Source organism: Helobdella robusta (assembly GCF_000326865.2).
Source record: "Helobdella robusta unplaced genomic scaffold HELROscaffold_20, whole genome shotgun sequence".
Lineage (NCBI taxonomy): Eukaryota > Metazoa > Annelida > Clitellata > Rhynchobdellida > Glossiphoniidae > Helobdella > Helobdella robusta.
The window spans coordinates 2,343,130-2,355,666 of NW_008704084.1; the positions used below are offsets into that span (position 1 = coordinate 2,343,130).

At 36.4% G+C, this 12,537-nt stretch overlaps 1 protein-coding gene across 1 annotated transcript in view; it reads left to right on the forward strand.

Moving 5' to 3' along the window:
* The window catches only part of HELRODRAFT_191365 (hypothetical protein), a gene marked incomplete at both ends in the record, with an annotated part of 16,645 nt that extends 5,399 nt beyond the window's left edge, over window positions 1–11,246 (forward strand). The window contains 20 exons of the mRNA XM_009018111.1: window positions 1,977–2,111; window positions 2,411–2,469; window positions 2,699–2,786; window positions 4,153–4,414; window positions 4,821–4,856; window positions 5,078–5,161; window positions 5,622–5,686; window positions 5,787–5,912; window positions 6,018–6,118; window positions 6,285–6,343; window positions 6,660–6,729; window positions 8,020–8,162; window positions 8,297–8,347; window positions 8,486–8,614; window positions 8,907–9,027; window positions 9,240–9,282; window positions 9,553–9,661; window positions 9,869–10,020; window positions 10,134–10,360; window positions 10,447–11,246. Of these exons, the coding sequence (XP_009016359.1) occupies window positions 1,977–2,111; window positions 2,411–2,469; window positions 2,699–2,786; window positions 4,153–4,414; window positions 4,821–4,856; window positions 5,078–5,161; window positions 5,622–5,686; window positions 5,787–5,912; window positions 6,018–6,118; window positions 6,285–6,343; window positions 6,660–6,729; window positions 8,020–8,162; window positions 8,297–8,347; window positions 8,486–8,614; window positions 8,907–9,027; window positions 9,240–9,282; window positions 9,553–9,661; window positions 9,869–10,020; window positions 10,134–10,360; window positions 10,447–11,246 (2,860 nt within the window). The remainder of the gene's footprint in view (window positions 1–1,976; window positions 2,112–2,410; window positions 2,470–2,698; window positions 2,787–4,152; window positions 4,415–4,820; window positions 4,857–5,077; window positions 5,162–5,621; window positions 5,687–5,786; window positions 5,913–6,017; window positions 6,119–6,284; window positions 6,344–6,659; window positions 6,730–8,019; window positions 8,163–8,296; window positions 8,348–8,485; window positions 8,615–8,906; window positions 9,028–9,239; window positions 9,283–9,552; window positions 9,662–9,868; window positions 10,021–10,133; window positions 10,361–10,446) is intronic.
* Between the last annotated feature and the right edge of the window lie 1,291 nt (window positions 11,247–12,537).

A 12,537-nucleotide genomic window follows, 5' to 3' on the forward strand; every position in this document is an offset into this window, starting at 1 on the left:
AGTCTTGATCGTAGTGGTAGTGGGATGTCACGCCGCATCAATATAGAGACAAGGAGATGCCATTTATTCCAGGCTGCACGTATGCGTGCTCGAACGGCAGCTTCAGCTGTTCCAGTACAATCCAGAACATCCCCTAGATATTGAAACGATGTGATTTTCTCTATTTTAATGGCTTCAAAAAAAGGGCTTTTTGAATTTGTTGTTTTGGATTGATGCAAGCAGGACAAACAAAATTGGACACTTTAGATAAAGTACCAATTATTTTTGAACAACGTTTGTGACACCACTGGTTACACTGCTGACACTTGATTGAATTGTTACCTACACCAGCTTTACAAACTGAACAGGGCCATCGTCCAGTAGCTGTGGGTTGGATGGGTTCACTAGTGTTCATTGCTATGGTTTTGCTGATGTTGACTTTGAATCAATGTTCGGCCAGTCTGGTGTTCCAATCTTCAAACATCTGTGCTGTATCCTGCTCAGACGTGGCTGTTAAAACGATATCATCAGCATATACTAGATTCCAAATGTCACCAGTGCGTATCGGTTTTGTGATTTCTTCCATCACAATTATAAATAAAAGTGGACTGAGAATCGAGCCTTGGTGAACTCCAACGCCGATGTCAAATGCATCTGTGTTTCCAACCGTTGTGCTGACAAGAGTCTTAGTATTCGTATACATTTCCATCACAAGTCGAAAAAGATATTCTGGAATGAGTTGTCGACGTAGACTCCACCTGATTGCTTCACGGGGAACTCGATCAAATGCTTTTTCAAGGTCTACAAAAATATGTGATAGTTGTTGATGCTTTGCGAGGTACTTCTCTTGCAGTTGCCGAAGGATGTGATTTGCATCAATTGTTGATTTCCCCGCTAGAAAACCAAATTGATAATTTCCGATTGTGATGCACGACGTTAATCTTCAGTTCAATGGATCACCTTTGCCTTTGTATAGCGGGACTGTCATGCTATAGTTCCATTCAGTCGGCATTGAGCAATTTCTCCAGATTTCACGGCAAAGTTGTAGTAACGTTTGGATACCTGCAGTACCAGATGCTTTGATAATGTCATTTGTGAGTCCAGAGGGCCCTGCTGCCTTCCATCCTTCATAGCTTTTAGAGCTTCTGTAAGCTCCTCTATAGTGATGTCTGGAATCGGACCTTCGATGGGTAGAGCGTCAAAGTTAACATTGATGGGATTTGTTTCGTTTAACAGACGGTTGAAGTATTCTCTCCACTGTAGCTTGATCTCATCTTGTTCAAGAACCATCTCATTTTTGTCGTTTTTGATACATGAGGCACCAACTATGTCTTTTTTCGTACGCTTTGCTTGTTTTGCTATACGATACAGAGATTTCATTTGTTCACCTTTGCTTTTAGCGAGCCACTCTCTTCACTAATCTGTCCGTGCCAGTGCAACTTGACGTCTTGCATAGTTGTTCTTCTCACGGAAAATTTTATGGTCATCTACAGACTTTGATTTTTGCCACTGCTTGTATGCAACTTTCTTTTCAGCTATTGAATTTTGTTCACTGTCATTCCACCACCAAGTGTCACGTTCATGCTGACGTTTTGTACCAGTTTTCCCACAAACTGTAGTTGCAGCGTTCATTAAAACGGTTTTGTATGTACTCCAATCTGTACTGGCTTGCGATTGGTGGTCTAACTGTGTGGCGACAATCTGTTGAAATTTTTCTCGATGAATATTGTTTTTCAGCTTCCACGTTTTGATTCTCCGAGGCATTTGTTTAGATTTATGTTTTGACAGTTCGACAACCAGGTCTGCCACAAGAAGTCTATGTTGGGCGACACATGATTCGCCAGGTATAACTTTGACGTTTTTGAATAGCCTTCGATGTTGTTGCTTGACAGCGAAGAAATCAATTTTCGTGGCTGATGGTCCACTTTTGTATGTTATGAGATGTTCTAACCTCTTTCTAAAATATGTGTTCAGTAAACAAAACTCGTGACTTTCAGCAAACTCAAGGATGCGGTTGCCATCTTCATTCCGTTTTCCATAGCCAAAACCGCCATGTACGTTATCAAAACCATCTGTTTTCTCTCCAACGTGGCCATTGAGATCGCCTCCAATCAGGATTGTTTCAGATTTTGGTATTGTTGAGATGGTGTCAGAGAATGCAGTCCAGAAGTCATTTTTCATCTCTTCTGATTCGCCTGTCTGTGGTGCGTATGCAGAAAAAATAATCAATGTTTGCTTTTCTATGCGAAGCTTGATCCACATGAGACGTGAACTAATCCTTTTAATATCCATACAACTTGTGCTAGCGGTTCTCTGACAAAAATTTCAACACCATTTTTGGCCGTCTTTTGACCATTCCAGAATAGTTTATATTTTCTTTGTCTGAGTTGACATGACAGACACCATTCGATTTCCATCGGGTTTCCTGAAGCGCAGCTGATGTCAATCCTTCTACGCTCGAGCATTTCTGCGATTTTCATGCTGCGGCCAGTCAGTCATCCAACGTTGAGCGTTCCAAGTCTAAGTACCATAGAGGGGCCATTCTGAATTTTTCTGCAACATCCCTCCGCTATTGCATACTTCCCAGGGATTCTTGGCACCCCTTGACCAATTAAGGCCTGCTGGGGACTAGGGGCCGTTGTTTTTCTTTGTGATGGCATAAGAATAATTTGGGGAAAAGTTTTTACATCCGGACACCCATCCTGACGACAACCACCAGTTATAAGCGGTGGGCCTAGCCTTTCGCTCAAAAGCACGCAAGGCAGCGTGGATGCAGTTTTATGTCATACCCAGGACCATCTGGTATAGTAAGAATGAGATGTAGAAAAATATCTTCGAGAAATAAAAATGCAAATGCAGGCACCTCGTGAATATTTCTTAGGCAGACTCTTCCAGAACACAGGACCAGTCACTGCAAAATCTCAGCTATTTTGAGATTGGGACGTCTTAATTGAATCATCTGATTGTGAGGTCTTGCAGTTGATGCAGTATATCTAAGTGTAATTCTATCAGTGTGATGGATCGTTGCAACGTTTTTTTTTCATGATTTGTTTGAGGATGGTTTCGTCTGTTTCAAGTGAAGTTGGCACATGATTTCTGTTATTTAGTAACTAAGCATGGGATGTAGATAAATATCTTCATTCATATTATGATCATAATAATCATTTGAACATAATGTTTTAATGGATTGTTTTTGTCCCGTATATAATCTTTGAACTGTCGTCTTTTTAGTACATCCCCATATTAAGTTACAGTAAAATAGCTGAGGGTAAACTATATAAATATATAGCAGTTTTTTTGCATTATTATCTAAAAAAAAGGTTTAACTCTGAAAAATATTCTCAAAGAAATAGATATTTGCCACTAATAAGCTCAGTATGTATTCCAAAGTTAAGTTTGTCAACAATAATAACTCCAACGACTTTGAAACTTTCAGTTATTACGAATTTAGAATTGTTTAACTAATTTCAGGATAGTTTTGGATATTGTTTTTGGGGTATGATTCTTTGACTGTTATAGAAAAGCATGTTTTGTTTTTGATAATTTAATGTTAATTTTATTCAAAATAGACTAAAAATTTAATTCACTCAATGTTTGTGGTAATTTAAATTTCTAAGAAATTTTTTTATTAAATTAATTTTAATGTATACAAAATTTCTTCCAAATCAGTTATAGAGCTGGTTTTGACACCTGGTAACTTTCTAGTTGATTTTTTATCGTTTCCAACATTTCGCCAACTCACCAACAATTGAGTCTTTAGATTCTGAAATGAAATTTACAGATTAATTTTTTTCCATTTCTAGTTAATTTAAAAGAAATCAGGTAATAACATTAAGGAAGAATCTTGTGCAGACTACCTTAACTAAAACAAACATACATATCTTGATAGTCTATAACATTCGTACTGAAGTGCAAAAGAAAAACAAGTATATGATTTCAGTCAATGAAACATAAACGCAGACTTTAATAGCTTCTTGACATCACGCTTACATGAGTTTATTGACGCCGATTTTCTTAAATTGTATGCCATCATTTATTTATTTATATACCACAATAGTAACATATACATCACATCAGTCAGTAATCTGACTTTAAGATAATGAATTAAGATTAACTATAAATAATCAACTAACCGTAATTACGAACTTGCCCGACCCCCGCCTCCACCACCAGCCATAACAGCAAGGGTAAGTTATCTGATCTGATTGCAGAACACCTGGACCACCTGCACTACATCAACGACATCCTATGCCTCGAGATAGAAGCCCTCAACGAGGTACTCACAGAACATCTCCTCAACCAGCTCTTCATCCCTCTCTACATCCATTCACTCCTACCCGGTCACGACGATGAAGCATTCAACGCTGCTGCTGCTGCGCACAGCAGATTTGCTGCTAAGAAGACTTCAAGTGATACCGCCAGTGATGTCATTCAGGTGTTGTTGATGACGTTGTTGTTGATGTTATGACAAATTGCAAATTTTGGTTATTTAAAAGTTTAAAATATTACAAATTAAAAATAACAAATTCACTTACTTACAATAAGTAACTAAATTAAAGAATATGTTGTTGCGGATAGTTTTTTGTTGGTTGTTGTTGTCGTTGGCATTTCATATTAATAGTTGCTGATATTTTTAGTTATTTGTTGATTGTCAGTTATCAGTGTTACAAATGGTTAGTTGGATTTTTAATAGCAATGCATGGTGTAACAAGTCACAACAACATTAGGAGGATGATGACGTGTGATCATAATGTACCACCACACGAGGGCGATGGGGCTGCTTGTAGTTAGTAAATTCAGTGAAAGCTGGAAATGACTGATATTATTAAATTTTGTTACAGGACAACTGTATAGTTTCTCTCTTTCTTATCTCACAAGTTAGTTCCTGCTAAATTTTGTATCATTTATCTGAATAGATGATTTTTTTTTTTTTTTCGTTCAAATTATTCAGATTTTGATCAGGAGAATTTGTTTTCATTAATTTGTTAAACATTCTGTCAGATATATTTTTGCTGTATATGTCATTACCATTCCCTTCATTTGCATTTAATGATTCAAATTTTTACGTTTAATGCCTCGGAAATGAATTGATTCACAGCTTTTCCTGATAATTCATCACGGTCCGTTGGTCACTGAGTTGGTCCGCATCATATTCATGAAGGACATTGACGATGGCTTCACAGTAAGTTTCTGCTGGTTGTGAAGATGGTTATTCAAATTCTGTTTGGTTAGATAACATAACATAAGGCAGCATAAAATTTATGAGTGTGGGTCATAAAACCCATAAGCCTATATCAGAATGTTCTATCCAACTAAAATATCGAATACAAATCTTGAAAAAAAAGCAAATAAAAAACAAAAAGTGGTGTGGCTGATGTTGATGACGATTGGAATGAAAATTAACATGCTTGTGAGTGCAGTACAGCATGGATGATTGTAACAACTATTGTAAGGGAAGCTAATGTTTAGTGGGATAAACTTCAATCACTAGTCAATGATAATAGCTTTTTAATATTTCTTTTTAGTAATATCACAGAATATTATTTCATCATGATAATTACAAAACATTATTACATCATATTAATATCACAAAGTATTATACATCATATTGATTACAAAATATTATTACATCATTGCGACAGCAGGAAATCTTGAAAAAGAAGGATGACGATGACAAAACTCTTAATTCAACAACTGCAGACAACCAGGGTTTTTTTTATTTCGTTGTATATATGTAGTTTACACAAAACTAAATGCTGGATGTCTTTAACATTTTTTTTATCTGCTGATTAACCATACACATGCACAGCGTGTGGGTCAAAGATGAAATCCAACGAAGTCATCACAGACACCAACTCCACTGACGAAGAGAAGCTGATGAGATGCATCAACAACTCTTCCATAACGCTCCAGCCATTAAAGATTCCTGCAAGGTATTCACGTGTTTCCACCATTTTTTCGTCATTCGATGTTCATCTCTGTACGTAGCGTAGATATGTAATTGAATGCGATAATTTGTTTGTTACCATTTAAACCAGACCATACCTGACGATGATACTTTCCTCACTGCGCTGCTCGAGAGATGACTACCAAGCACTCCTGGCTCTCTGCCTCATCTACTCTCTCAAGTTGAATACAGGTCTGCTCTTCATTCTGTCTTGTTGTATTGATCAGAGATGAAATGTTTTGCTTACTCATCTCATGGTCATGGTTTCCTTATGTCTATTTTTGCATATCCGATTAGATCTATTAAAAATTATATAGGAAATAATTGAATAAATTTAAAAAATATATTGGTAACGTAGGTGTGGACCAGAATATGTTGGATTCCATTCAAATACCTTTGCAGGAATCTACATCAGCTGTTAGTATGACTCGACTATGTTTAACGACTATTAAAAACTCCATTTTAACATTTCAGCAGGGTATACAATAAAAATGCTCACGTTAATAGTTCACATTTGTCTTTTAATTTAAGAATAATTCTAGGTTATTTAGGTTATTAAATAAAAGCGCTCAAGTTTCACAAATTAAGGCATTGAAACATCACTGTGGTTTTAGTCAACAGTCGAGTGATATTGTAATGTGTTGTAACTGCATCACTGAACGATAGAAAAAGTGCACCCTGTGTGAAGAAAGATTGATTCATGGCAGTTTCTTGTTGGTTATTTGTTTTCCAGGTGTTCCAGAGTTTCAACGTGGTTGTGATACAACATCTTATCAACATAATGTCTCTGTCTTGCCAGAATGGTTTGCATAATTTATTTTATTTTCATTCCTCCATTGTTTTCAACATTGCACGAGGTTATGACTTAAATGTTTCAGCATTTGTACAAACTTAAAAAGCACGGAGGCATGATGTGTTTAAAAAAGATGTAATATATTATAATATGATAATATTGAGCATAAAGCGTCAGATAAACTGATAACATTGTAACACAACAAAAACATAGAGAGAATTGATTTTAAAATATTTATAGCAGCTGTGATGTTTCATTTCTGAAATTTTAAAAACGTTTAAACAACACAATACAAATGCTGAAATTGCCAAAAAAATTCTTTTTGTTAAAGACGCTTGGGATCATTAACTTGTTTAGTTATTGGTTTATTTGTTTTTATAACTGTTAAATTTAACACATTTTGGATAAACTCGATCTCACTTCATCCGAATTCCTTGGTTCCCTGACATCTTATTACACGAAATATTTCATCACCGCAACATTTCACCATTATAGCAATTCGTCATTGCACATTTCAGCGTTATAGCAATTGATCATTATAGTATTTCATCACCATAACATTTCATCGTTGCATAAAGTGCATTTAAACCGTACGTGAAGGAAAATCACAATGAATTGGATAAATGGATGAAAGCGAATCGTGCTATTTTTTTTGAAACTTTTTACCAATTTTTATTTTTTTTGATGTGTGGATGATTTTATGAAAAAAATAATATTTAATCTTACAAGTATGAAAGTATAATGGTAAAGTTTATTTATTTACATCCATTATCGATGCATTTATTTATTTTTCTGTTTAATAATATTTCTTCTATAAACTATGAAATTTGATAACATTTTCATTTTTAAATTTTTTGTTTTTGTTTTTCTTGACTTTAACCCTAACCCTAACTACTTACCAATTTACCCTGTGAGAAAATGCGCCACAGTGACAAAAGCATTTAAACTAACTTTTAAATTAAAATTAATTCTCTAGATTAATTACCATAGCTAAGAATGAGGGCACTGCTGCTGGGCACCGGGGTGTATCAAACCATAATCTTATAAGAAATTTCTTTGCAAGATCAGTTTTCCTGTAATCTTAAAATCACATAAGATGTTGTGGTCAGGAGATCACATTGGTGATGAAATACTATAATGATGAATTGCTATAATGTTGAAATGTTGCAATGATGAAATGCCTCGTATGATGAGGTGTCTGGTCACCGAATTCCTGAACCTAACTTTTCCAATCCAGCTAATCCTCATATTATGTTATTAACTGCAGTTGACACAAAGTTTTATTATAAAACACAACCAGCGAGCAAGATACGACTGGTGACCTTGGAGTTGAGCATCATGTTGTTGAAGGTCATGTGCGTCAGCGGCTTGGATGACGAGTACATAGCAGCCGTTGAGGGAATCAAGGAAGGATCGACACTCATGCTCAGGAACTTCTACAAGGTATGGCAAAAGGTATTGATACGTATTACTCACTTTCATTGCACATTTCAATGCGTTGTTTTTCTTTTCTTATTTGCTTCATTTATTCCGATAGCTGGACAATTTAATGAGCAGATGATAATTTTCAAATGCAGAGCGAGGAGATATTTCTGGACATGTTTGAAGACGAGCACAGGGAGCTGACAGTTAGCATCTTTCAATATTCTGGCACGATGTTTTAACACACTCGTTATAATATTTTTTGTTAAACGAACATCGGGCCATGATAATAATGGGTGGGAGTAATTGAAATGACCGCTGAACCTTCTTTGACGACCTGTCAGACGCACCCTCTGAACGTGGACCACCTGATGATGGACGCCTGCATCCTCCTCCCCCCCATCGGCACCCCACTCACCGGCATCGATTTCTGCAAGAGACTTCCCTGTGGAGAGGTTGAAAGAGCTCGACGGGTTCGTTGATGATTATGATGACGATGATGATGATTATGATGATGAGGATGACGATGATTATGATCATGATGATGACGATGATTTTGATGATGATGACAATGATGCTTCACTTGAAATTTATTTACAACATGAGAAATGAATTAATAAGCTCTTAAAACTAGAGGAACTAAATATCGTGATGGAAGTTTTGAGTAACGCGCCAACTGTGTTTGCATTCCGTTGGGAACAGTTTTCTTCTGCACAGTAAGTTTTCCTAATGAAGGTCATTATTTTATAATTTGACCCCCACAAGGCCATAAGATTCTTCTTCCTAGTGAGGAGCCTCTCGTATTACTTGAGACGTGAAGAGGACACTTCACTGCCTCTCACCAAGGAGAACGAGTGCGTTCATTTCGATGATGTTCTTGACCTGAGTAAGAGCTTAACCGAAACTTTCTTTTTCTTTATATTTGAAGCGTTTATTTCTTTTTAAATTAATTGAAACTCATTGTTTATGTTTATAAAATCTTTAATAAAAAATGTGTTATTTGTTAATTCTAACTGTTTCAATCTATCTATACGTGCAATCATCCATCGTTCTATCTCTCCATCGATCATATGATTGGCAATGTTTTAAATTTTCAAGACAACAGTGATCTGATTGCATGCACTGTCATCCACAATGAGAGGTTTGTTCTACTTTCAAATGTTTTTGAAATTTAATACAAATTATCGCTATCGCGTTTCGAGAGATGACCATTGAATGGTGGGCACCGATTTCTTTGGTAAATAGTGGAGATGATGTACATTGGATGGTATGACTAATATGCAGAATCTAGCTGTTACATTGCAATGTGCATCTTCCGCAGATTATTACAAATCGGTCGGCTGGTTTTTTAATGAAATGACATCTTTTAATAATTTACTATTTTAATAATACTGAGTACTTGATCATTTAGCAAAAAGGAAAGAAGATTTCTCGTGATTGACACACTACAACTGATCCTTGTTGAACCAGACTCAAAAAAATTGGGATGGGGTCTTGTGAGGTTCACTGGGTTCCTTCAGGTTATCAGGATGTTACTAATCTTATTTTTGTTTTACTTGGATTTCTTGTGAATTATAATTTACGTGGATGTTAATGGTGATAGATGATGTGGCGTTGGCAGGTTCCTTACAACTGTGTTTTCCTTGTAACCCTGATGTTCTCACAGAATTAATTTCTGAATGAGATGTTTTACGTTAATTAATTTATATTTTTAACCGATGGAGCAGGACACAGAAGTGACGAGTGACAAGGAGGACAGCAGATGTCTGCAGGTCACCATCCACAAACCATCCAGTAATACAAACGTCAGAACTAGACCTCTCCCAATCCTCTCCGCTAAGTTTCTGTTTGATGATCACATCAGATGCATGGCTGCCAGGTTTTTAAACCTTTTTCTTATTTAGATTTTATCATATTTTATTCTACACTAAAAAGTTGCATTTATTTTTCGGTAACCATTGTATAGAAAAATATAATTTTAAATTGAACTAGACAACGATTAACGAAAGGGCGATTGAAGGCCCGACAGAAGAAGATGCAGATGATTGCTAAGGTGCTCGACATGCCCGCTCATCTGGTGGACTCCATGTACGCTGGTTCAACTCTTTCGTCAATCACTCGCATGAACCTTGCTCCGTCATCTTCATCATCACCCTCATTGCTTGGATCACCTCATTTTCCTGGACAGGCCCACAGGAGAAAGACAAGAGAAATTGATGGTTAAGTTTGAACTAATATTTTCAAGTATAATAATGTAGAGGAATGTTGTTTTCATCATCTGACTAATGTGACAACTTCGAAACAGATGACCCTCAGAGTGTTAACACGAACAACAAATCACCACCATCCATCAAGCAGTCCATATTTGCGTCTGTCGATAAAGTACCAGCTTTCAATTCAGTAGCATCCGAGCAGGAACATGAAAGACGAGCCAGAAGGTTGAAGGCTAAACTAACAGACAGCATCGCCAGGCAGCAACAACTTGCAAAAACTTTGTTATCTAGCAGCAGCAACACAAACGACAATTTAAATTTAGTCATGTCTACACCGGAGAGTAAAAAAAAGATGTTCCTATCGATGGCCAAAGAAGCCAAGCAAAGGTCAATGCAGCAGAATAAAAAGCTCGAACAGCCGCAATGTAGCGGGGGTGTAACGGATTTCCAGTCAACAAAAAGTGGAAGTACGGTTTTCGATTATAACAATCCCAGTGAATCAAAATTACTTAATGAAGCAAAAAAAAGTTGTCTAAAAGAATCGTTATCATCGTCATCCGCTCTCTCGTCGGCTCACAGAGACTTGGAAAAAGCAAACAAAGTTGGATCACTAGATTCGAAAATTGAAGCGAGAAGTGCTGTAGCGGAATCGTGCCAGAACATGGTCCGTGCTAGTTCGGAGACGAGGTCTGTGAGAGTGAAGGATGAAGAAAGAAGAAACTCGGGACCACCTTCGAATTTGTTCAACTTGTCAAGAAGTCCAAAAGAAAAATTTGCTTCCTGGATTAATCCAATAATTTATCGAACAACATCAACACAAGAAGAAACCACGCCACCTGAAGAAACGATATCAAAAGAGCCTGTTGCCGAAACACACGGGGATAAGAAATGAGTTTCATTCACTGATGCTATTCACTGTGTTTGTATATAGTCATATATTTATTGTATTTTCATGTAATTAAAAGTGCTGAGACAATGTATTTTTCTAGAAAGGTTAGATACCTCTGCTCTGTATCCTCTTTGATTGATTTTTTAATTATGTTTTTGTAAAAAATTATTTTCAATATGTGGAATGCAATAATAAATTTGAAGAAAAGTGTTTTTAAATGAGTATTGATGTTATTAGACGAGTTCTGCGATTTTAAAACTCGGCGAAGACAGGAAACGCTGGAACAGACCGACCGTGATACAGACCAATCAATCGGCTTTTTCTAAAACGCCATTTCCGCGATTTGCAGTATGTTCAATAAATAGTCAGTGATGGAGAATAGTTGGTGAAGGAGGAACTGAGCTCCTGACAAAAGGATCAATTGAAGCTATGGCGGATTTAGCAGTCGTTAGAACTTTACGCAACGCTCCGAGGGGTGGGGTTAAAATTTTGTTGCGGAGCTAAGGAGGTTCGAGATTTGTTCCGAGACAAGTTTTTTAATATTCATCATTAATAAATATAATTTATTGATCTGATAAAAATCTACAAGTTTTAATGTAGCTCTATGATGAGTTTTTTTACCAGATTCATCTGCGAAGAGTTTTGATATTAATGTACGATAACATTTGGTGGTATCAATAAAAAAAATGTGTACCTGGTCCAAAAACGCGTGCGTCATACTGTTATTAAGCTTCTGCATCATTAGGAGGTCCCCTGCACCAGTTTTAAGACGTCGTGGCTGCTCTTGCTCCCAATGATTTTATGATGGGAAGGGAAGAATAATGAATCAATCAATTTGTTTAATAGTTTATCAGTCAACAGCGCCGGCTCAAGGTATTTTGCCGCCCGAGGCAATAAAGAGACAATAACTAAAAAGCACTAATATATTAAAAAATTTTTAATATCTTAAAGTAAAACTAAGAGTGACGTACAAATTCTATTTTTGCAAAACATTAAATCCAAACAGCACAAACACAAAAAGCAAGCAAAATACATAAAAAATGGGCATATTTCAACATGACTTAGTGAATAAAGTTTACTTTCCTATTCTTTTCAGATGCAAACGCCTTCAATAACTCAGTAAAATCTAATTGTTTAACAATATCACATTCTATGGGGAAATTAAAAAAAGACTTGCCACACGATTTTGTGACAGTAGATCTTAAGTAATCTTTAATTAATTCCAGTTCTGAAAAACTACGCTCTACAGACCAGATGCAACTGATACTGGCTGTGTTAACAGAATTCGTAAAGC